At 48.8% G+C, this 25,955-nt stretch overlaps 1 protein-coding gene across 4 annotated transcripts in view; it reads left to right on the top strand.

Moving 5' to 3' along the window:
* Positions 1 to 5,575: 5,575 nt before the first annotated feature.
* nol4la (nucleolar protein 4-like a) overlaps positions 5,576 to 25,955 on the top strand; it is a 29,731-nt gene continuing 9,351 nt past the window's right edge. For 2 of the 4 annotated variants that reach the window (XR_016116630.1, XM_089010155.1), the window contains exons 1-7: positions 5,599 to 8,928; positions 18,635 to 18,790; positions 20,731 to 20,842; positions 22,856 to 22,965; positions 23,812 to 23,935; positions 24,533 to 24,825; positions 25,731 to 25,916. Coding sequence is in view for 3 of the 4 variants with exons in the window: in XM_089010155.1 (XP_088866281.1) it covers positions 8,590 to 8,928; positions 18,635 to 18,790; positions 20,731 to 20,842; positions 22,856 to 22,965; positions 23,812 to 23,935; positions 24,533 to 24,825; positions 25,731 to 25,916 (1,320 nt within the window). In the remaining variant the exon portion in view is untranslated. Of the gene's footprint in view, positions 8,929 to 18,634; positions 18,791 to 20,730; positions 20,843 to 22,855; positions 22,966 to 23,811; positions 23,936 to 24,532; positions 24,826 to 25,730; positions 25,917 to 25,955 lie in introns of all 4 variants that reach the window. The other 2 variants (XM_089010360.1, XM_089010276.1) reach the window with 2 other exon arrangements.

Here is a 25,955-nt window from a genome sequence, read left to right as displayed (position 1 = left end):
CTCTTCTGCTAGTGGGACATGCCCAGGACACCTCGCCAGGAAGGCGTCCGGGAGCCATCCTAATCAGATGCCCGAGCCACCTCATCGTGCTAATCATGCTCACCAGAGGAAATGCTGTGTATGTACGTATAGTTGGTGTAGTTTTAAGGCTTATTTGGGAGAAAATTGTGTTTTATGGGGACTTGGGAACGGATTATTCTCATTTTTAATGGCTTCTTATGGGAAATAAATGTTTGGCAGATGAACTTTTTGCCTTACGCACACTTTCTGGTTAGTTCGGAAGCTGTATTTCGTATCCTATCCAATCCGCCACCTCTGTCCATTAGGGTTATATATATAGATATGGGGCCAGAGTTACAGCACAATTTTAGTTCACTGACGGAGCTCTTCGGATGAGGAGCGAAACGTCCGACACCTTGAAAGAAGTACAGATGATGGCTGCAAAAAAAACCTTTTCCTCGATGGACCACTGCTATACGACCGAGAGCCTACACAGACGCATGCTCGCCAGAGAGATGTTTGTTTTTAATTGCCATCAAAAAGACAAGTAAGTAGTGTTTTAGATGACACTCGTTCAACTACTTTTGGAGCTATATTGCGGTTGTTGGTTTTGAGTGGTGTAAAACTGCACGGCTCCATAATAAAAGTAAAAGAAGTCAGCCATGCACGTCGAGGCTGTCCTCATCAATTGTGCTCTGCATTCTGCAACCTGCACCTCGCCTCGCCTCACCTTCATCGCGTCAACTCATTTCTTTCTTTCCTAACCAACTTGATGTCTCATGTTTCAACATTCATTGAAATGTAAGTCAAATTATCATGGAGGTAAACAAAAAAAAGCATTCCATGATGTGATTTACTTAGGTCATCTAATTTAAAGCAGATTCTTGACTTACGGACAGTGTATTGTAGGTGTTCAAATATGTAGCTGCCAGTAGTAGACAGGATGAACTTAGTCGAACGCTACTTACGTCGTCGTCGTGCGATTGAGTCGAGCGATGCCTCAGGCTGCTCCTCATTTTCTCATGTTTTGTTTTCAAGGAAAAGATTTGAGAGGCGACGCCACGCGACGCTTCCCTGTCTTCGCGACCCCTTTCAAGCTAAAACTTTTTGAAAGAAAAAACAAACATTTGCCCACCGCGTAAAACACTCCGCTGCGTCATTTGACGCGTTCCACCTTGACGATGGACGCGTCGCGTCCGAACGCCAGACGTTTGTCACGTGACGTCATCCACCACTTCGGAGTTAACTAGTTAAGTTACTTAAGCACGCTACGGTGAGCTCTATTCCACCGCCATTGTTTGTGTCCAGTGAAGCGAGCGCGCTCTCAACTCGCGGTCGTATCTCATCGCGTTTCGGTGAACGTGATTTTTGCTGGCATTTTCCAAACTGTGCCGCCTATGATGACGTATTACAGACGTTGCCTTTTTTTTGCTCACACTACAGGATGGGGTATGGGGTATGGGGTATGGGGGTCACCATCCCCGCCCCCGACCGACATCATCCTCGTGGGGAATCGGAGACTGACCCGCTGCGCTTCGGACAAGCCTCAGTCGATGATGGTAAGTCACAAACATTCACCTGAAAGCAAATTTAAGAAGATGCATCAAACGCCCGGCTCCAAGTTTTTGCCTGTGCTCAATGTCTTTCGTTCTCTCGCTCTTTCTACCTTTCTCTCTTTCTCTTTTCGATCTTTTTCACTTTGTCTTTTTCCCTCTTCTTTCCTGTTTTTCCAAGTTGCTCTCTTTTTCTCTTTTATTTGTGTTTTTCTACCTTTCTCTCTTCTCTTTCTCTCCTTTTCTACCTTTCTTTCTCTTTTTTCTTTTTCTCTTTTTCTCTCTTTTTCACTTTTCTTCTTTTTTGTCTTTTCCCCCCTCTTCCCCCCCGTGTGTGTGTACACACACACACACATACACACACACACACACACACACACACACACACACGCGCGTATACAGTATAGCTAAAACTTTTGCCTTAGTGCTGCTTTTTTCTTATTTTTTTACTAATTTTAATTGATAATTTGTTGTGTGGTAATCAAAGCTTATTTATGTTGTTTTACTGTAGATACTTAAACGTTTATAAATATACACATTTTCTGGACCTTTTTTTGAGTATTTTATTTTCTGCATCGCTCCATGTTGAAGATGTTCAGAAGAATATAAATTATGAATTTCCAAAACTGACATTGTACGCTTTTTTTATATTGGTAATTCATTTGACATATAATGTGACCTTATTTTTGGTAATAAATGAAGTTAAGCGACCAGAAAAATGTGGGGATCCGACGAAAAGATTTCAGTTGCACCTCGGGCATTCCAGTCTCGGCCGTGTGCCGGCAGCCAGGCGGGCAGGCAGGCAGGCAGGCAGGCCGGCAGGCAGGCAGGCAGGCCGGCAGGCAGGCAGGCAGGCAGGCAGGCAGGCAGGCGAGCTCCACACAACTTCGGACTTTTTGCAGTTTTAATGGCGCTGGGACGCTTTCACCGGCAGAGGGCAGTAAAATGCAGTTTCGCCTCATTTTGAGGCGACGACAAAGCATCCGTCGACACATTGGAAAAACGCACAACAAAAACTTTTCGATGAAATGAACTCTTTTGACTGATATTGATCCAGGTAAAACAAAGGAGTCAAAGTCAAGTCCCGGGGGCCAAATCTGGCCGGCCACATCGTTTTATACGTCCCGCGAAATCAAATCAAGCGTGTCAAGTGCCACGACGCTTGCTAAAGTCCCAAACAAAATTGAAACCAAATGAACCGTCAATATTTTTGAATTAAGATTTGAAAACTAGTTCTTCATTATTTTTTTGGTGCGTAATTTGTGGATGGGATTAAACATTCTAATGGCTTCCCTAAATTCATCACAGGAAAGCTGAACTACAATGTGGCCTGCGGCAAAAAAAAAAAATATATATATATATATATATATATATATATATATATATATATATATATATATATATATATATATATATAAGAAATGGACACCCTTGACGTGAAACAACTACGAAGCAATTCTCATTTGCAATGCCGACCTCAGCTTGATAAGACCGAGTCGAACAAAGCACAATAAAAGACAGGACGTGCAAATCAATATCCATCCCTCCATTCTTATGAAATAATTCCAATTTGTCTTTTAGCTTCCTCTCATGATTTTCCCCTGTCGTGCCACTTCCACACGTGTGTTTTTAATCGCATGATACACTGTTGTGATAACATGTGATGAGAAGGTTTCTTCAGCCGTCATCTCTACTTTTTTTTGAAGGTGTCGGACGTTTCGCCTCCTATCCAAGAGGCTTCGTCAGAAATGTTTTTAGTGAGAGCTGTGCGCACACACACACACACACACACACACACACAAGATGGCGTTTCTGTCGCCATCTTGGGCTAACCCAAATCTTGTCAGTGTGGCGTTCCACGGTTAACAATGTGAACCTCGCTGCCGCATTGTCGTTCATCTCCTTTTTTTCCGCTTTTGCTCTCTTCGTGATGAAGCAGACTTCCCGCCCTCCACGCTCTGTTGTTTCCTGTTACTTGGTTACCAGTTGCCGCCATTTACCGGGCCGTATGTGTTTCCATGGCGACCGTGGCAATTCTGTCGTCTCCCGATGGCCCGTAGCCGCCCCGACCAACCGGCCGGCCGGGCCTTGACCCGCAGCTCGACGTCCGTGCCTCACGGTCCCACCGGGACGTCAGTGCGCGTTGGCGTCATCCGCTCACCGCGGCCGACTGGAAATCCGCTCGGCGGAGGCCCGGCCGGGTTACGCTCGCTCGTCTGCGCAGACAAAATCAAATTGGAAAGAAAAGACGTGAAATGTGCACTCAGCTCGTGGCCTCTGCGTAGCTTCATTTGCTCTCATGTCGAGCGCAACGTCAGGTCGCTACATTAGCACAAGGCTTTGAAACATGTTAGCCGCCATCATGAACAACTCCAAAATGCAGCGGGCGTCCAGTAAGCCGCAAAGCAAGCAAGTAGTCAACACACATGTTAGTTGCTTCGCGAAACTTCAAGGACAAGCCACACCTGCGGACATTTTGCGTCCATCGTTTGTCAAATGACTTCTACTGAGCGCATCAGAATCAGAATACCTTTATTCGTCCCACAATGGGGAAATTTGGGGAATCATCTTTATTGCCAAGTATTCTACATACACACAAGGAATTTGTTTCCGGTACAACACGCTGCACTAGTAGCGTTCATCATCCAAAAATTGCTAAGTGGCACTATACAGTTCCATTTGGGCTACTGTTGAAAGAGTTCAAAGAGTTAATGGCTTAAATGTCTGCTGGATTTGGTGCGCGTGGATCAGTAGCGCCTGCCTGAGGGGAGTAGCTGGAAAAGGTGGAGGGGAGGGTGCGGAGGGTCCAGTAGGATTTTCCGAGCCCTAGTTTGGATTCTTGCAGTGTGCCTCGAGAGTGGGTAGGGCGGTGCCAATGATTTTTTCCGCCGTCCTAACTGTCCGTTGAAGTCGGATTTTGTCCATTTTTGTGGCGGCCCCGACCCAAACGGCGATAGAACAACACGGGATGGATTGGATGACAGCCGTGTCGAAATGTTGCGGCACCTCCTGTGGCAGGCCATGCTTCTTTAGCAGCCTCAGGAAGTACATTCTCTGTTGGGCCTTTTTCAGGATAGAGTTGGTGTTGACCTCCCACTTCATGTCCTGGGAGACTGCGATTCCCAGGAACTTGAAGGTCTCAACGGTTGACACCAGGCAGTTGGATAGTGTGAGGGGTAGCTGCGGTGATGGATGTTTCCTGAAGTCCACCATCATCTCTACTGTCTTGAGCGTGTTCAGCTCCAAAACAACATCAATGATCGCCATGGTGAATCGTTGCAGGTCGCAGCCAATTGCGGTAACACGCATAAAGAAGGTGAAAGTGGACACAAATTCCCAGTGGACAAATCAGTAGCTTGTGCGCCATTTTGTGCATTTTCCGGTTGCTACATTGGAGTCCAGACGGCTCCGATTGATACGGAAGGACTTCTTGAATCGATCATTGATGCTCTCCTCTTCAGAACCGTTTGAATCATATTCATAACTGGATGAGGAACAAGAAATGATCTTTTTTTCCGAATCTGAACTCTCCGAAGCCATTGTTTTGATTCCGGAGCGAGGCAGTTTGTGAAGGAGTATCCTGACGTGACGTCACCAACACGGGGGCGGGACCTTCTGAAACTCGGCATCTCCGAGCTCATTTTGTGGCAGTTTTGGGACACTTGACGTCATTTTCATTGGTGTTTTGCATTTGACTCAAAATTGATATCAGCCTGCGTGTTCTGGGTATTTTAGATGCGCTAAAAGGTTTTTCTGATGTCAGTTAGTCCTTCATCAGGACGCTAAAACGGGACGCTGTCAACTCGTCTTTGTACTTCGTATTAGCCTGGACTTTGTATATCTTGGGTGCTCGGTGCGAAACCACGACTGTGAGTGCTTTTGTGCGGGATGGCTGAGCGGACGGGACCCAAAAGGGCTGCGTTTTTCATTTCCACCTTGAGGAGGCAGTAGTGGTCAGGTTGTCCAGGCAGCGTCCACTCGTCATGGTGAGCGAGGCCGATGCCTCCTCATCCGCCGTCAGGACGTTTGCCACGCATTGTCTTCACTTCACGTCGCTTTGATTCTTTGCCCCCGTTTAGCGCTCGCCCGCTCGCCTGATGCTGTTGCTGTTGTGCACTTTCCACACTCCAAGCAATCCGCCTGCCTTTCACCTTGTCTCACATCTCACAATGTATTCATGAATTGATTCGGGAATTGAAAATATGACGATGAGCGCCGTTCCAGAATGTGTTTGGGTTTTGTCTTTTTCTTGTTTGGGTTTCCGAGAGAGCGCTGGCCACGGCCTCTGGTGAGGAGTGAACTGTCCGACACCTTGAAAGAAGGACAGATGACGGCCGAAGAAGCCTTTTGGTGGAATCGTTGGACCACTCCCGTCCAACCGAGCGCTTCCACAGACGTCCTGGACACCAAATGATGAAATGAAAGGAAATGGCTTGCCCAGGTTTTGGCCAATCGGCGCGCGCACACGCATCAAAGAGCCGGAGTAGCATTTGACGCGTGGCTGTCCGGGGTGGGTCTTTTTGTCCCATTTTGTCCAGTGCGGATGGAGCGCGGACAACGGGCCATCCCACACAGACTCTGCTGAGCTGCTGTCATGGCAACAGCAGCGGTCAGCGCTTGGGGCCTGTAATGTCCAGGCCGGGGGGAGTCACACACAGGCGTCTAACTGGACAAACAAGACCCCCCGTGAGGAGGGAAAACAGTCCCAGCCGTCCGAACATGTGGGTCAATGTCAGACAAATGGATCGATCATCGTGCAGACACTTGGCGTTCTTTTTGTCTTCAATCCAGTGATTTTTCTTGATGCGCTTGAGCTAAATACTAAATACACTCAATTGGCCACGCAGAGTCTCGTGCAAACACCATCTGAACAACAGCAAAACAAGATAAAGACTTCCGGCGGCTCGCTAGCTGAGTGCTCAGCACCCCGACTTCACAGTGCAGAGGTACCGGGTTCATTTCCAGCTCCGGCTTCCCTGTATGCGGTTTGCATGTTCTGCGTGGGTTTTCTCCGGGTGTTCCGGTTTCCTCTCACATTCCAAAAGAGCGCATGGCAGGTTGAGTGAACACCAAATTGTCCCTAGGTAGGAGTATGAACGCAAATGGTGCTTTGTCTCTGTGGCAACTGATTCAGGGGGTCCCCAGCACCCCTCGACCCCAATGAACATTAAGCAGTCCGAAAGATGAATGAATGAATGAATGAATCAGAATCATCTTTATTGCCAAGTATGTAGAACACACAAGGAATGAATGAATGGATGAATGACTTCATTTTCGATCAACTTTGTCAATTGAACCTATACTGATAGTCACAAATGGTGCTGGGCCACTGAAGTACACTTCATGCATGAAAGTAAGGACGAAAGTGTCTTAAAAAATAGAATATAATTATTATTAATACTACTACCACTACCAATAACAATAATAACAATAATAATAGTAATACATTTCAATTATCAGCGCCTTTCAAAACTCTCAAGGTCACTTTACAGTCACAGAATAAGCTTTTCTCTGGAAATAACACATTCACACCATTAATAATAATAATTTATTATCATTATAATTTTTATAATGCTAATTATTATGGTAATAATAATAATATTATTATTATACATTTGATTTCAGTGGAATTTAATTTCACACATTCATAAATCTGAGAAGTAATAAAAGTTGAAGGAAGCGCCTGTGAATATTTCAGCCATGTACGTATTTCTGAATGAAAGTGAATGTTGCTCAGTTTTCTTGAAGTCGAATCAAATGCTTTGAACGCAGATTGATTGGCTGTTACTCGATGTCAAATAACTGATTTTGCAAAAAAGGAAAATATGAATCCCCCAAAATGGCAGTTTTTGCGGATCACAACACATTTTTTTCTGCCTAAAGTGAAAGTAAAGTAAGGAATGGGGAAGTTTTTTTTGCATGGCAGATGTTGCAATTTGGTGGACTTTTAGGACCCCCCCCCCCTCCACCCTCTCCTTCCTTTTTTTTGGAATGATGACGTATCATTCAGCAGCAACCCCCACCTGCAGTTGAGTATGTTACCAAAAAAGTGTTTGTGTGTGTTTGTGTGTGTGTGTGTGTGTGGGGGGGCGGGGGGGGTGTCCTACGAAATGAAATAAAAAGTGATCTCGTCCTTCATCGGACGTTGTCTTGAATTCTTTCAGCGCGTTTCACTCTCAGGACGACGACGCCATGCTTGCAAGAGGCCAAGAGGCGTCGACGGGAAAAGCATGCAAGTCGGCACTATTTCTTTCTTTCTTGGACTTCTTGTTCCGCTTTGAATGGTGGCGGAATTGCAAAGGCCCGTCTCGCCGTCTCGCTGTCTCGCAATCGGACAAAGAAGCCGTCCTCAGACGTGCTTTGTTGCTCAACGGGACGATGAAAGCCGTCCACAAACAAACAAAAAAAAACAAATCCCCTTGACGTCCTTTTTCGCGGATGTGGCGGCCTCCTTTCTGTCGCGGAGGGGCGACGAGGCGAACGAGCGCCTTTGCCATTCAAACAGGTGCGAGAGGAGAGGAGACGAAGCGCCGAAGAGGTTACAGGCACCGGGACGGGCAAGACCCGAGCGGTCGTCGTCACCCGCACGGTCGCGTTCAGAAGTGAAAGCGACGCGCGTTCTTTTGTCTCCTCTGAAGTGGAGAAGATTTGACGCCCAGGCGGCCGGCTCGATGAGCGCCCCGGAGCAGGACGAAGGGCCAAGGGCCACCCCTCCCGCCCGGCGGGCCACCCCCTCCCTTCCGCTCCCTCCCATCCGCACTCTCTCGCTCGCGATTTGAGGAAGTGACATTTTATCACCGCTGCGGTCGGGACAGCAAACAGGTGCGCGCGCGCGCTGTCGTCCGAACAGGCTCACTTGCGAGCGATCGAACCGCGTCCAGGACCGGACCGGACCGGACCGAGTCGCGTCGGACGTGGGACGGCGGCGTCGGCGGGAGGAGGAGGAGGAGGAGGAAGCCGCTCAAGTGTGCTCTTTATTAGCCGGGCCGTCGGATCCAGACGTGCAAGAAGAGGAGCGAGAAGGGGCGAGCGAGCCATGGCCAGCAAGAAGGCGGCGTGCGCGGACGCTTCCAAAAGGAGCCGCAGCCGAAGTCCGCTCGCCTCGGAGGCGGAGATGTTCGGCGAATTTCAGGACTGGTGCCTGCGCACTTACGGAGACTCCGGCAAAACCAAGACCGTCACCCGACGGAAGTACCACAAAATCATGCAGACCTTGTTGCAAAACGACGAGGCGGACGGCGTCTACGTGGACAACAGCCACATTAACGCCAAATTCAAGTTCTGGGTCAAGTCCAAAGGATTTCAGGTTCTGGGGGAGCACAACAAGAAAGGAGCCCCGGGGAAGCCCGTCCTTTACGTCCCGGTCAAGTCGACGGTAAAGTCTCATCGTGCGCGCGCGCGTGTGTGTGCGCCTGCGAGCTGTCCCGTCGCCGTCAGCAACTTGTCTTCATTTCCAAGCTAGGAAAGAAAAAAAGGGCCATTTTTTTTGGCGGTCCCATCTCCGCCCCGCGCGTGCGCGCGCGCACGTGCTAGATAACGCTCCACTTTGTCTGTCCGCGCGCGAGCGGCCCCTCGTGCACTCTCATCCTTGCTGCCATAGCAACGCCGCTGCCTGCCGGCGGTGGCGATGCTGAGAGGCTGTTGTGCAGCCGTGACGGACAAAACCCCCCACCGAGATGGGCGATGCGCGCATCGGACCCCGCATCACTCTCGTGGTGGTGGTGGTGGGCTTCCGTCCGACCCTCATCGGGTGGGGGGGTGGGGGTGGGGGGGTAAGGAAGGAAGTCTGTCTGTGTGTGTGTGAGAGTGAGAGAAATTTGAATTCATATTATATTTGTACGAGTTTCATCAATATATTGTTTTCACGTTTGAAATTGGGCAAATCCCTCACACACTTCGTCCCCACTATGTAGTAAAACGTGTTTTTGTGTGTGTGTGAGAAATCTGAATTGAGACGAGATTTGTTTCAGAAAGACATTTCTTTCATGTTTGAAATTGGGTTCAAATACTGGGCAAATACTTCACACACCTCGTCCCCACTATGTAGTAAAATATGTTGTGTGTGTGTGTAAGAGAGAAAAAATTGAATTGACAATACATCTGTATGAGTTTGATAAGTATTGATTATTTTGCTTTTTTTTTGAAATTGGGTCCCCGCAGGGCAAATCCCTCACACACCTTGTCCCCACTCTGTGGTAAAAACATGTTTGTGCGTGTGTTTCGGGTAGGTGGTAATGTGCAGGAAGAGGATGTGGTCATGTGGTCATGTGGTCATGTGGTCATGTGGTGATGTGGTCATGCGGTGATGTGGTGATGCGGTGTTGGAATCAGCGGCTGCTTGAGGATGGAGGTGGCCACGACAAGGGCCTTCCTCGTCCCGCCCAAAACAATCAACACATGCGCACATCTTGTGTTTTGATGTCAATGTGGCCTTTTGAGCGGCAAATGTTGTCCACGTTGGCCGAGTGTCACTTGTCCCGGTCCTGGCCCAAATGCGGCAACACCTGCGCGCCTCACCGGCATCCGCCGCATTTTGTCGTCCACGGAACGTCCGGGTCGCGTATCGCGGCTCGCTCGCAAGTAGGAAGGGGACATCCCCTTCCTATTGGAGATCCAATTGGTGGCCATCCACATGCGGGCCGACGGCAGAACGTCACTCGTGCGCGCCTATTTCATCGAGAACTACTTCGTACAACAACGAGGCTGCAGAAAGTCTAATCATCATACATTTCATTTCTAAGCGCCTTTCAAAACTCACTTTGCAGTCACATGATCAGTTTTTCTGTGGGTGAGTAGTGGCAGCCACACGCGCTAGCGTTCACTCCACCCGGAAGTAACTCAGATAGAAAGCTAGCTAGCTAGAAAGTTAGCTAGCCAATTGATGGCCGACAGATACCTAGCTAGATAGATATTTTAATGTACAGTTTATTTCTTTCATTAAAATATCATAGCACATTTATTATAGTGAAAATAAGTTATATTTTGTGTAGTATTAAGGCTTATTTCGTAGAAAATGACGTTTTATGGGGACCTGGGAAGGGATTATTCTCCTTTTCAATGGTTTGGTATGGTACGGGAAATAAACCTTTGGCCTTTCTGGTAAGCAATGAAGTTGTTAAGCTGAGCTATCCCCGTAGTTGCTACCTGTACCAAAGAAGAAGAACAAGTGTTGGAATTGCGTTGGACGCATTTGCCTTCTGAAGTAGTCCAAGGCGACATCGTTGTCTTGACGACTCCAAGTTTGGTTCAGTGGCGTTTGGGCTTTTGTCTCAGATCCGCCAGCGTGAAAATGAGGCGCGCACGCATCCGCGGTTGACGGTCGCAGGCCCACGTCCTCGCTGGGGCCGAGTGGGGGGCGGCGGCTGGTGTCTCCGGACGCCCCCCCCGCAGCTGCTCTCGGACCGTGCCAAGTTCCTGCACGGGGGGCGGTCGCGTAGCTGACGTGCACGCGGAGGGACAAGGCGAGAAGGCCTCCTCTGTACGTCGCCCTGCGGCGCACAAGGCGGCTTCAGTGTGCGACGGGACAAAGGCTGTCGGCTCTGCGTCGACAGGCCACTGTCCCGACGCGCCACGCGCCGCCCGCATCGGGCTTTTTGCTCGTGTTTTCGGCACTGCTCTCGCGTGGAGAAGCAACCTCGTCTAGCTCACGTTATGTCCCGATTAAGAAGGAGGAGGGCGGTCGCGCCAGACGCACGCTAAAGACGCGCCGCAAAATTGACATCCTACCAAGATAGCCAAAATACACTTGCCTTGACGGGAGGTGAAGGTTAGACACATCAAGACCCGATATGTCGTGAGCTTTTGCTTTTAGTTGCCATGTCAACCGAAAGCCGTAACTATGCGCGATTAGCCTCACCCGCGGCTTTCGGTGGCCGCGTTGCGGCTGCGTGTCGCGCTTGACAAATCATGACACTCTGGTCAGGGAATATTGCAGCAAGGCCGCGGGACAGACCTCAAGTTTTACTCGCAAGGCTTTCACTGACAATACAATACCGTACATATTGATTTCTATAACGCTTAAACAAGGACTGAAAGCTGGAACAATGAAGCGCTTAACCAAACCGTTCGTATGAAGTGTCCAGTCTGCGGCTGGATGGAACAGTTAAACGACAGTGTTTTTTACGTTACAAGTCATTTCCTGGTTAACGGTACCCTCTAGTGGGCATGTCGTAAAGCACACCGCACTCGCAGCTGATTGATTGAGACTCAGCACGACTGAAGGCAGAGGTGTGACGTGCGCGGCCCGCCACTGATTTCTACAATGTACTTGATCTTCTTTCAAATGACATCAAAATGAGCCGCATGCATACATACATACATACATACATACATACATACATACATACATACATACATACATACATACATACATACATACATACACACTAGTTTCTTTCTTTTTTTGCAAAAGTCATTGGAATGTCTCCTAACCCTTGACTAGAAGTCTCCATGGGAAACTTTGTTGGATTTGATCAGCAAAAGGAATCAATCGTGGAAAGCCTCCCCTTGTTGAGTTTTCATCTTTTTGGAATGATTGGACAAGCAACAACAAGCCAACATGGCTTTTTCAGGGTAGTGCCTCCCTCAATTTACAAAATAAAAGTCTTTGTGCGCTGAATGTTGTTCTTCTTAACCGTCTCAGGTCTTGAAAAGGCGACTCGAGGTGTTTGCACCTCGGCATCGTCCGAGACGGCGAACATCCTTATTATCTGATTAATTAGGCCACGCATCCCCTGAGAGACCATCTTTTCAGGGAAAGGACCACAGAGTCAAAAGAAGCCTCTCTCTACTATTCCACGGCATTTGCATAAATACCTTTTTTGTGTGTGTTTTTACAATCTCCTGGGCTTTTGTTGCCATTTTTTTTGTTTGATAGCGCGCCGGGATAACTTATCAGGAGGCCACATGGCCTCTACTTGAAGGCTTTGCCACTTTTGGTTGGCCAAAACTACAATCAGGAGCCAATGATGCATTTGTTGTGTCATTCGTTCAGTGTGCGCTCAGACGCAGCAGAACCGGACGACAAATATCAAAGCGCATTTGGATGGACTCACAACATGATCAACAGTTTTGCACAAAGCGCACATGCAAGAAAAAAAAAACATCAAAAGCAGCTTCAAGCGACTATCGGCCACTTTGAGTTGAAGTTGTCTGAAAAAGTCATTTGAGGTGAATTCATTCATTCATTGGTTTTACGAACCGCTTTATGCTCGCTCGGCACGCGGGTGGGGGTGGGGGGGGGTGCCGGAGCATATCCCAGCGGCCTGTGGGCAGTAGGCAGAGGACACCCTGAACCGGTTGCCAGCCAATCACAGGGCACACAGAGACAAACAACCGCCCACCTTTTAGTCTTCAATCAGCCTGTGGGCATGCAAGTTTTTAGAATGTGGGAGGACCCAGAGAAAACCCACGCAGGCCCATGGAGAGCATGCAAACTCCACACAGGGAGGCCGGACGAGGTCTGGACAAAATGATTCAGGGTGTCCCCCGCCTCGTGCCCGAAAACGGCAGGGAAAGGCTCCGGGACTCCTGCCACCCTAACGAGGATGAAACGCTACGGAAAATGGATGGATGCAACATCAACTCATTCACTGCCAGATGATGTGCAAAAATGTGTCCACCCCGGTGCCAGGGTTTTTGTCATTTTCACTCCAATTCCAAGACGCCCAAAATATTGAGTTTTAGGACTACATAAACATTCAATGCAGCGTAAGAAACCTTCGACTGTCTTTTGTCATGAGAAAAAAATGAGTTATTTCCTAAATGATATGGGTCTGGAGATATCTGAGCTTGAAAGGAGGGCGGCTGTCCAAAATGCAATGCAATCCTTCCATATTGGTTGATATAGCGCTTTAACAACAGCTGAAGCTGGAACAAAGCGCTAACATGGGCAAAAAGGGAAATGCTGCACCCTTGTGGAAGGGGAAAAAGTGGCAAGAGGCCATGACCAGTGCTTTATCGGCACCAAGCATGAAAAAACAAAAGCCGAACAAATTGGGGAAATCTACGTCATATTTTCAATTCCCGAATACATTTGTGAATGGCAGCGAATGAGTTAGAGACAAGTGTTTATCTTCATTGGAACACAACGATCCGATGAGGAATATTGTTTCAAAGTATTGAGAGTGTCTTGATCCAATGGAAGTAGTACGTCAAGGCCCAGTGGTCGTTGTCGTCATCTGGAAATCTCCCCACTGTGGTGATTTGACATGCAGGTGCGCCCCGTCGTCCAAACACTGAGGCCGCACGTTTGCTCGCTACTTTGTGCCCTGTTGGTACAAAGAAGTGGGGGTGGGGTTGGGGTGTCGCTGATCTGCGTTTCCTCCCTTCAGCACCCTCTCCTGTTGCCATGGAGAGACCTCTCGTTGCTTTCCCCATAGGAGGAGAAATTAACACCATTTTTAACTGGCCGGGGGCCGTGGGAGATCGTCAGAGTCAACGCACCCACACACTTACACACCTCTTTAAGTGGCCAATAATCGATCCAAATGTTCTTTTGCGTCTTCTTCGGCTTAACGCTAGCCCGCAGTGGGGTCTTTTTCGGTCCCATAATAGCAACAATACTACACTCGATACTCAAAGGGAGGTGAGAAAAACTACTCCGCCGGCCACCGTGGCGCCGCGTGCTTTGGTTCGTCCGCCGAAAACTAGTTTGTCAGTGTCACGGTCCGGTTGGCGACCAGCGGGTGGCGCTGTCGGCCCCGCCTGCAGCCGCACAGGTGTTAGTGGTTCCAATCAGTGGCAGTTAAAAGGACTCTTGGCACGACCATTCCGCGTCTCAGGTCATTGTTTGTTTCACCCTGTCAGCTTTGTTTCATCTTGGCGCGTTTTTACTCGTGGTTTTCTTTGATACTTTTTACCCTCTGATGATCTTTGAGATTTTGTTCCCGCTGACTCGTTTTAAATACAATTTGTCAATGACACGCTGCCGCTCCCCCCTGCCTGCTTTTTTGGGATCGGCCACGGTCACCGCCGTGCAAAACGTGCCAGTCAGCTGCGACGATATGCTTGTCAATTGAATGTTCGTGAGGCGACGAGTCGGTGAGCTGAAGCGTTCGTCAGCGGAGGTCTCGCTGTACCTTTTAATATCATAAGCTCGCCTTTTCACGCTTTTCCCCCCCGAGACGGAATTTGCCACAGCGAGACAACGGAAACGCTTTGGCGCGCGAGCGGCTCATTTCCATCCAAGAGGAGTGGCGTGCACTTTCAGTAAGCGGCGCTCGTCCCGCCGGCTTCCGTCAGATATTGGGAGTGTCACACTCGCCATCCAAGAATGTTCATCATGGGAGAGACGCGCACCCACAAACACACACACGCGCGCGGGCGGGCTAGCGGCTGCACCTCATGTGGATTTAATGACAAGCTTTGTGAGCGGAGGCCGAAAGGAGAAAATGATGGTAAAAAAGAAGACGTGGCGATGGAGAAAGAAAGCAATGGGGGTCGGGGGGATAATCTCTTCTCCTCACTCATTTGATGTCATACGCACCTTAACCCGCCACTATTAATCAGTTGTCCCCGTTTACGTGTCCATTAGCTGACTGATATTGACGGACTTCTTGATCATCTGTCACGAGTCTCAAGTGGTGAATGAGGGACACTTTACCAGCGTGCATACGTGAGAACGATGGCACGGATATGAGACAGTAAGTCAGGACTGGACTGACGTACTGGCTCATGAAACACTCTACGACTGCATTTCCAGCACTGCCACAACGCTGGTTTTCTCTTATTTTTCATCAATGGATGAACACCTCAATGCAATGCGAGTCTCTTCTTCCATGATGAACAGATTTCAACTACCGGCGCACCCGAAAGCCTTCATTTACTTCCAAAGATGACCCTGCGCCTATACGCGGGTGCACCTTATATGGGAAGTATCCGGCCTCCTCTGCTCCCCACGGCCAACCTTAGAGCAGGGACCTATCAAAACAGAGGTCATGCACCGCCACCTCTGGACAGTCGGGATAGATGGAGATGGATATAGGGCCAGAGCTACCAGCAAATTTTAGTTAGCTGACACCGCTCCTCTCTGTCGTCGTCAGCGACGGGTGTGCTCTGCGTGTGCTGGCTGGCTGGCGTGCGTGCGTGAGAGTGCCGGCGGGGGTGGGGGGCGGCCCACTCGAAGCCTCCAGTCTCCTAGCAACAGAGCGGCTTGTTGCGGGACGGGGAGTCGACGCCAGGATGGGGGCTGGTCGTACAGTGGCTGGGGAGGAGAGCAAAGTCCTGCGGGATGACAAAGAAAGAGCCAAAGGAGCCTTGCAGCGCGCTCGCGATGCCTTCCTGCCGTTTAGGGATGCTGACATGTCTCCTTTGCTCTGTAAAACGCCGCCTCTGATGACAGCGAATAGCTGCGCTTGCATTCAACAGCTGTTCTTGCAACTCTCCCCGCTCGACGTGTACTGCACTTGAACGCACGTAGATCGCACGCTTGAAAGCGGGATGTGTTCAGGGGGAATTTAGCATTTAGCTTGCGACGCTCGTCACTCGCTGATGAGAGTGACGTCGTGGCCAACTGCGTTTTCTCAGCCACACACACAACAGGTTGCGCATCAGTTTGTTCCTTTGTTTTTTGACTGCATGCTGAAGGAAATCGCTACATTTATTTGGCCATATTAAACCTTGCTCAAGATAAATATGAATATATTAAGTTTAATCAGGATCAATATCGCTTTGCTTGGAAACTATAGCTATGAGTGAGTACAAAGAGGTATTGTTGGTTGGAGACATGTTTCAGGTGGCAGGTGATCAAAGGGGCGCCGGCTGGCAGGCACAAAGGAAGTGTGAAACGACAACATGGCCAAACCCTGGACGACGACGCAGGTGAAAGGAAGTGAGCAAACACGCAATCTACCTTCCACCCCGCCTGGAGGTTACCTGGGAAATAAATACCTCGGGAACAGAGACGTTCCCGAGGAACCAGATGCCAGGAAGGACCAAATGGGCAACTCGATTTCTTTGTGTGGGCCACATTTGAAGATGCGTGTGGTGCACCTTGAAATCTGGGCGTCTCACTCTCAGTCGTCGGCTTTCGTCTCTCTTACTGATTTGGGGGCACGCGATTGTTTTCTGTGTCAGGGAGCTGAGACCCACCATTGTGTATTTGATCAAATTGTTCGGAATAAAACATCCGTGAGCAACTTGACGGCTTTTTTGGTCATCCCTCTCACAACAAACGCGCCGATTGTTACGTTCGACCGTTGCGCAATAAGGTCAATATTTCAGAATGAGAATCTCAGAGATATATGTTTGTGAGCCCCCTGCCCCGCCGGCCCCCCCCCCCCAGCGAAGCGAGTGCTGCAAACATCCGTCGAGGAGAATTTGGGAGGAATTCAGCAGAGATGCAATGCAGCGCTTTGGGTGCAATGCACACCCGCGCTGCTATGAGATTATCTAAATCCAGCGCCAATGGACCCGACACCATTGTCCCAAGCAGCGCTAGCGCTAGCGCCGGGGATGATGACACCGGGAAAGGGGTGATGCCAGCGGGGGCATCGGGTGGACTGGGGGTGGGGGGGGCTTACCCCGGTGATACCTTGCCCCATTGCGGCTGCAATGATGAGGTGGAGGCTTGTTATTATTTCATTTATTAGCCTTACATTTAGCCCACGCTGACAGGGGAGAGTGGCTGGCAAGAGGCGGGGCGGGCCGGATTAAAACAAACCCGCTCTGTGAGCGGGTTTTAGTTGCCATGGCAACCATCATTACCTCGCACTTGGGAGAGCAAGAAGAGAGAAGGAAAAAGGGGGGAGGGCATCGGCGAGGCGGAAGAAAGCACTGCCCGCCTGCCCCGACCGACCCACCGTCCGTCCGACCGGATGGGACCAAGAAATGTCACAAATGGGGATGGGCGCACAACTCTCAGGGAGGGAGGGGCAACCCGGTGCCCCCTTCGGGGCCATGGGACAACTTTTGATGCTTGGGATGCTCCTTCAAAACATCAGCATTCTCTCATTCTCATCCCGGGATGCCGAAACGCTTTGACTCGAAAGGCCAATTGGGAAGAACGCCGCCAACACCGTTGTCCTGGCGATCCCGCTTGCATCACGTGACCCTTTGCCCAGCGCACCTGCCCGAGAGAAATCAGTGGCGGTTTCTATGGCGACAGGGTCAGCGGTGCAGGAGGCAGGACAGCTGCCAGAGGTGGCGGACGGTGGGAGGGACTGTTGCTCTTCAACGGGTTATTTTTAAACGCTGTGGACATGAGATGTTTTCAGAGCGTCTGCACTGACGTGACCCTTTGTGTGCCCTCCTCGTATGCCACCGGGCCCGCTTTGACTGCTGACGCGAGCCCAAACTGGTTTGCTGATTTGATTTACTGCCGTTCAATCATCATTTTCTTGAATTTTACCCCAAGAGACCAGCTCCTACTTGATCCATTTGAAGCTCTCGGTCGTACAGGAGGGTTTTTTCAGCCCTCATCTGTACTTCTTTCAAGGTGTCGGACGGTTCCCTTCTCATCCCGGAAGCTTCGTCAGCAAACTAAAACTGTGCTGGTAGCTCTGACCCTATATATATCCCTAATGTTTAGAGGTGGTAGAGCCCGACCGATGCTTTCATTTGTCAGCAGAGAGTCCTTCATTCTTCAGGACTTGCTGGACTCTCTTTGTGACATGATGAAAGCAGGGATGAGAATGACAAATGAGAAAAAAGGTCATTCATATGAATGCTTTTCTTCTGGTCCTCGTGATACCGCAGCTTACAAACTCAATTGGTTTCAAGAAAGTGTGTGTAAGTCTGCCAAACTTTGATTTCCCATAAGAAACCATTAAAAGGAGAATAATCTGTTTCCAGGTCCCCATAAAAAAAGAATTTTCTACTAAATACGCCTTAAAACTACACACAATAGACCTTATTTTATGGATAAGAAATGCGCGATTGTATTGTAATGAAAGAAATAAACTGTAGTGTATAATCAAGTCCTTTTATTGACCTTTGTGGGTGGCGAACTTCCAGGTTGCCTCTTGATGATGATCCAAGTGAAGTTGCCGTGCTTTCTTGGCGATAATACCTTCACTCACACTGTCCCCTGCTCGCTGCTTTCGATTGATGCAAACTAAAGTGGAGTCGTGTGCTTATTTCAGTGTTCGGACGGCAATTCAGCCCAGGATCATTCGTCCCTGAAGCGCGTGGCGGTGGTGGAAGACTTCTTTGACATCATCTACGCCATGCACGTGGAGATTGGCGCCGACCCGGGCCGGGCCCCCAAACACGCCGGCCAGAAGAAGACCTACAAAGCGGTCAGTGATCGATCACACTTTGGACTTTTGCCCGGGACGGCCGGCGGACAGCTTTTCTCAGCACTTTGGGTGACATTCAGACGAGGGACGAACGAGCCTCCGTTTGCTCGATTGTCATCCGCTGCTTGAATTGAAATACAAGAAATGGTATTGATTGATTGATTGATTGATTGATTGATTGATTGACAACAGCCTCCTCGTGACCCGACTCGGGAGGTTTTCGAGATGCAATCCTTTTCTTTAGCTGATGACTTTCTTTTTCACGTCAAAGACATTGATTTTTCAAGCCTAACGTTTGGGATACAGTCATACCTCAGCTCACAAACATCATTGGTTCCCAGAAAGTGTGCGTAAGGTGAAAGGTTTGTCTTCTGAATATATATTTCCCATAAGAAACCATGAAAATGAGAATCATCCGTTCCCAGGGCCCCATAAAACATCGTTTTCTAATCCAATAAGACAAAAATAAGCTTTGTGACTTTTCTTTGTACGCGTTGGACAGTTTTGCAGGACTTTGGTAAACCAACCTCGCTTCCCCTTTTCCCTGAGGACCCCCCCCCCTCACCCCCGTTACCCCGTTAAAAAAAAATGTAACCAATTTCTACTTGTGCCCCTGCCCTGTAGAGAGGTCCTGTCACGTCTGATAGTGTGTCCCCTTTTGAGGAGGCAGCATCAGTGGGGCAGGGCATAATATGGAACTGTCACCGTGGCCTTCCGGGACGAGCACGCTCCTCTGGGTGGCCTTTCCCTCTCAGCTGCCTCAAGGGGCCATCATGCGTGTCTATGTGGGGGAGGGGGGAGGCAAAGGGGATGGGGAGCGGTGGCAGCAGCGGTGGGCCCGGTGGGCCCGGCGGGGGTGGGCACCCCCGCTGTCTCTCCGCGGTCTCGTGAAGGTCGCATTTTCCAGGGAAACGCCAGAGGGGACAAGGAGGGGAGCTTGGCGCTGGAGAGTGGTTGGGGGAGGGGGGTATATATATGGTAGAAGAGTTAGGGGGGGGGGGGTAAGGGGCATGACACCAACTCCACTCCACTGTACCTTTATGCGTCTCGCAGTGGAGACATGGACATTTCACAGCAGCAAAGTGATGAAAGGAAGAGGAAAGTAGAAAAACAAAATACAGGAGCTGCCGGAAAGGCAGCCACTCTCGCGACACCATCTTAAAGTCAAAAGAACCCAAAAAAAACCGAACTAACAAATAATACGACAACACAAAGACACACAGAGTCATTCATCCGGTGGATCAGGGACATGATGGTGGAACGTGCACGTCGACGACAAGCTAAATGTTGAAAGCAAACGCGCATCCATTGACCAAAAGAGATTGTCTCACATCTCCTGTCCCACGTAAATCCGCTTCAAGTCCAAGTCGCGACAGTTCAATGTTATTGACAGTTGAAGATCCATTCGCTTTCCGTCCAGGTCGATTTCTGACCGCCTGGTCACAAACGATGGCTGAAATGTGATTGGTTAAATGCTAACGTACGAAAAGACGCATCTGGAAGCGGCACGGCGGGGAAAAGTCACGAAAGACCATTTGGAATGATTTCGTAACAATTGGTGGACAAAATATAAGTCACATTAGTCTGCGATTCAAATAGTCTTGGGCCAGCAGAGAAGGCCTTGCGGGGCCTGACGGCTCGCCACGGATTTCTATTCGAAGCTAACCTACAGTTGTGGAACTCACTCGTCCTTGCCATGAAAAGTTTTCAACTTTGAAAATTGCTGCAATTTTGCCAGCTAAACAGAAGAAAAAAACTCCAGATTGGGGTGGGGGGGGGCTGCGAGTGGAGCGAGGGCCTTCTGCTGCCACGAAAGAGAGAGGGAGGGAGGGAGGGAGGGAGGGAGACCAATCACCTGCCACGTGGCCACAACATCGATGGCACATTTTGACAAAAAAAGTGTATGGTGGCGCACATTTGATGTCCATCCTCTCCCACAGATAGCGGAGACCTACGCCTTCCTGCCTCGAGAGGCGGTCACTCGCTTCCTAATGAGCTGCGGCGAGTGTCAGAAGAGGATGCACATCAACCCCAGCGCCGCAGAGTTCAAAGGTAAGGCAACCCGTGCCGGCCACCCGCTCGCTCCCGCGACATCATTAACTGATGGGCTAGTTTTAAGGGCCATTGCCGCTCCCGTCGTTCCATCGGCACCGAGCACTCCGAGAAATACTTTCATCATAAGTGCCTCTCAAACTCAAAACATCCGCTTAATTCTGCCGTCATGAGCAACATCCAAACACAGCCGGAGCCTTTAACTCATTCACCAATTTATTCGGGAATTGAAAAGATGACGTCGAGCGCCATTCCCCAATTTTGTTTGTTTTTATCATTTTAAGGGTTTCTGATGGGAAATAAATTTCATAATAATACACGTCATTTGGAAGTGCCTTTCAAAACTCTCAAGGACACTTTGCAGTCACGTCTGGCTGCCGCTGCTCACCCGCAGAAAGATGGTCAGCAAAAGCGTTCGTCAGCCCAGGTATCGCTGGATATGGTCCTTCAACATTTAATACGACTGAGCTGTACGCCACAAATGTATGGTCGTAGATTTGTGTTGAATTGAAGCATGTGCACACTACGCACATTTGCAAGAATGACTCTTTTTTTTGGAGGGGGGGGGGTGTATGCTCCATCTTTTTTTTTTTGGGGGGGGGGTGAATGTATGCTCCGGCTTCCCCCAACATTCCAAAATCAAACGTCTCGGTCGAGTTCGCGGAAGACTCGACATTGTTCTTCCATGTGAAGCCTTTGTCTTCTTTGTGGCTTTTGTGGAATTCGCCATTAGAAGGAAGACTCAGCCTCATGCTTCAACTCATCTGGGATAGGCCTTCAACTCACCCCCAAGAAGGAAAGCGCCGGCGAGAAAAAAATACATAAATAAATACATGGATGGAATCAACATGACGTAACAAAGACTCAAGAGGCCCGGATGCAGCAATTAGATGATGGCAGTCTCCCTCTAGTGGAAAACTGGGGGACTGCACTTAATTTTGTTGCACTTGATTAAAAATAATAATAATACATTCACACATTAAAAAAATACAAATTAAAAAGGTAAAATATAGCTATATGCCGTGGAATCTTTGTCGAATGCGTCAAAGTCATTTGAAGTCATTTTACAAATTATGGAAGCAACTTGTGCGCAGGTGTCGGTTGTCCTTTAAGACAAACCAGACAGCACATTTAACTCATTCACTGCCAGACGTGCAAAAATGTGGCCACTCCAGCGCCAGGGTTTTTGTCATTGTCACTCGTATTCCAGGACAAACAGAATATTCAGGAAGTCTTGTTTTCGAGTTGATGACGATGCTCTAAGTGACGTCACGGAGGGAACGACAAAGCGACACACAATGTATTTTGGGTACTTTGGTTGGTCTGAAAACTTCATGTTGATGGCAAAATTAGAAGGAAAACAACATCAATAACGCAATGGTGAATTGTGTGTCGCGGCCAATTGCGGTAACACGCATAAAGAAGGTGTAAGTTGACACCAATTCCCAGCGGACAAATCAGCCCATTTCCAACGGAGCTTGTGCGCCATCTTGTGCATTTTCTGGGACGCTACAACAGAGTCCAGATGGCTCGAATTGATACGGAAGGACTTCTTGAATCCATTTCTCTCCTCTTCAGAACTATTTGAATCATATTCATAACTGGATGAGTAACAAGAAAGCATCTTCTCCCAATCTGAACTCTCTGAAGCCATTGTTTTGATTCTGGAGCTGGGCTGTTTGTGAAGGAGTATCCTGTCCTGGCGTGACATCACGAACAAGGGGGCGGGGCCTTCTTGCCATTTCCGAGGTCATTTTGAAGTAGTTTTGGGACACTTTACGTCATTTTGATTGGTGTTTTGCATTTGACTCAAACTATCAGCCTGCATGTTTTGGGTATTTTAGATGCTATCAAACGGTTTTCTGATGTCAGGAAACAAAAAAATGGTGTCGGTTGTCCTTTAATTTTCTCTCTTCCGGTGCTTCTGTATTGTAGAAAAATGCGAGAATTCAGCTTTGAGACAAAATGTTGAGTGGAATCTTGACGGGTTTATTGATGTCGTTATTTTTCCAGAAAATGATCGTCCAGCCTCTCTGGTCCCTGACCAAATTGACTACAACATGCCGCTGACTGCCACCTACCTGAAACAAATGAAACTGCAGTGTATGACTGCCACTGAAAGGGTGAGTCTCCAAAGGTTTTTTTTCTAAAATATGCATTCCAATCAGTAAGTTAAAAATGAAACGGTGGAAATGAAAAGTTGATGAAGTTCCATCATACGTAACACATGTTTTACTTGTTGACAAATGAATATTTGATCAATTCCAGTGAGAGCGATGCCGTTTTTCCAAATCAATTCCGTGGATATGGCATCCGTACGTGATTTACATTCAAACAAATGTCGCTATTTGCATGATAATCATTGTAGCGAATTGCCGAGTTGTGTTCCTTTGTATTCAAATGGGATGTGACTTTAGTGTATTTCTAACGTGCATTCAATGACATTGGTTAATCTACGATTCTAGAGCCAGACTGTCCAACAGCACCGACCTTTCCGCTGAACACAGCGGGGCTGTAAAAATTCTGCCCATTACAGGCGCAAAAAAAAGCATAATCGCATAATTTGACAGTCAAATGTCACTGACATTCCTCAATCAAAAACAGTGCTGGAATATTTGTGCTGCCGAAAAAGCTCAGCTGAGTCTCCTTGTTGATGAATGCCGTGGCCAAAAATGCTGAAAAAACAAGGCGTGTCCGTTCCACACGACGCGCAACGCCGCAAAGTGACAAAAGAAAACACACAAACAACAAAAAAAGCAAGGCTCGCGAGAGCGCTCGCTGAAGGCTGCCTAGTTGGCGCCATCTTGGACTTCAATAACACACAGTACACACGAATTATGGCGAATAACCTGCGAACGTACTCAACGGAAGCTTGGCTCTTCATCAAATGACACGAACCTTGCTATTTTCCCCAAAAACCTCAAGTTGGGATGGCAAAATGCATGTCTTGTATTTGTCTCTCGGGGCAGGATGACTCCTCGGTGAGCAGCGAGGACGTGAACGGGACGGAGGCCGCTTGGGTGGCGCCTGAGCCCGCTCGCCCCGACGGAGCGCGGCTTAACAACCTCCCAGCTGCCGTCAAAGACGATGACGGTGAGTTTGTCCTTCTTTCAAACGTGCACGCGCCTGCACTCATCAAGCAGGAAATGGGTGTCTCCCCACAATAAAGTGAAATGGGGGCGGCGTGGTCGTGATGTCGAATCCCGCTCTGGCATTCCGATGTGGCGTTTGCGTGTTCTCCCCGGGCCCGCGTGGGTGTCTCCCGGGTGCTCCAGTTTCCTCCCGTTGTCCAAAAACATGCAGGCTAGGCTGATTGAAGACTCCAAAAAAAGTGAGAGCGAATGGCTGTTTGTCTTTTTGTGCCCTGCGATTGACTGTCAAGCGGTTCAGGGTGTCCAAAGACAGATGAAATATGCTCCAACGCCCCCGATGACATTTATGAGGATAGAGCAGTTCAAAAATGAATGAATGTAAAGAAATTGATTGGAAATGCCATTACTCTGCCCAAAAACACCAAGTAAAATGTTTACTTGTTTGAAATCCGTATTTGCACAAAATGGTACACATGCTCAGATTTTCAGCGTCTCAACATTCTGTCGTTTATCCTGTCCACCGTGGAAGTAGTTGTAATTGTCAAATGAGTGTCGAATGCGAGTGTGTGTTTTTTTTTTTTTTTTTTGCGGCTCCCAGCAGAAGATGACTCCTCCGAGAGCGGTAGCGGCAACGGGATGACACTCGGCGAGGTGGCGCCTGCGGGCGGGAAGCCCTCGGAGGGCGGCGGCGGCGCCTCCTACGGGGAAGTGCCCGAAAACGCCTCCGCCGCTCCCCTGGACTTCAGCGCCGCCTCGTCCTCATCCTCGTCGGATGACCAACGATTGCCGGTCAACCCGAGCGAGCGATTGCCGCCCGCCGGGTGCTCGCCGACAAACGCCTTCTCGGCAGAGCCTAACAGGAAGTACCCCGTCAAAACAGAATATGCCAAGGTAAACGTGCAAAATGCACATCCTTGTCCAATGTTTCAAGGCATCCGAGAATCATGAAACGCTGGACATGATGTCGTCGCGTCCCTCGGTGCCAATCAGTGACGTGCAGTCAGTGGAGGCAGGTGAGGCAGTGCCTCACCTGCCATCATGGAAAGCTGTCATGGAAGTATCAAATGAAAAAATAAATTAAACAGTTAGATGTATTTAGTGATTTGTACTTCAAAGTTCTTGTCCATTTAACTTCAACGTTTTAGGATTTTTTTCAAAATCGCTGAATTTACGTTCAAATACTAAGTAGAGACGGGTGATGACGTCATTGATGACGTCAGTGCCCCACCAGCCATGAACCTCACCGCACGTCACTGGTGCCAATGGATGCTCCTCACGCGAGTGGAGGGCGCCGCGCCTCTTGTTTGTTGTTGGCAATTTGGCACGTAGGAAAAGAAGTCAAAATCAACATGAAATAACAGACAGCGCTACCTCGGCTTACCAACGTCATCGCTTCCCACAAAATGTGTGGAAGGCAAAAAGTGTGTCTTCCAAACAATAAATTCCCACAGGAAACCATTACAAATGAGAATGATCCGTTTCCAGGTCCCCATAAAACGACACCAAATAGACATTATTTTACGTACAATAAATTTGCTATTGGATTGTAATGAAAGAAATAAACCGCACCGTATAATAAAGTTGTTTTACGCTGCATTGAATGTTTATGTAGTCCTAAAAGTCAATATTGCGCGGGCCGTGGAATTTGCGTGAAAATGACAAAAACCCGGGCGCTGGAGCGGACGCATTTTTGCACATCGTCTGTCAGGGAATGACTTGAAGTGTTTGCGCATGTCAGTAAAAATATGAGTATGTGTGTGGCGATGGCAGCCGACGTGCTGACGTGTCTGTCACAGTCGCCTCCGTACAGCTCAGGAAGCTACGACTCGCTGAAGACGGAAGTGAGCGCGTGCGCTGAGGATTTGAGCTGTGGCCGCGGGCACATCATCGACGACGATGACGACGATCACGATGAGCACGACGACAGCGACAAGATCAACGATGCGGAGGGGATGGACCCTGAAAGACTTAAAGCCTTCAATGTAAGTCACCTCTGCCTTCTCACACACACACACACACAC

This window comes from Hippocampus bargibanti, linkage group LG01 (genome assembly GCF_051943395.1).
Source record: "Hippocampus bargibanti isolate YZ-2025 linkage group LG01, ASM5194339v1, whole genome shotgun sequence".
Classification (NCBI taxonomy): Eukaryota; Metazoa; Chordata; class Actinopteri; order Syngnathiformes; family Syngnathidae; genus Hippocampus; species Hippocampus bargibanti.
The sequence above is the reverse complement of the archived record's forward strand: the minus strand, read 5'-3'. Positions and strand labels throughout refer to the sequence as shown.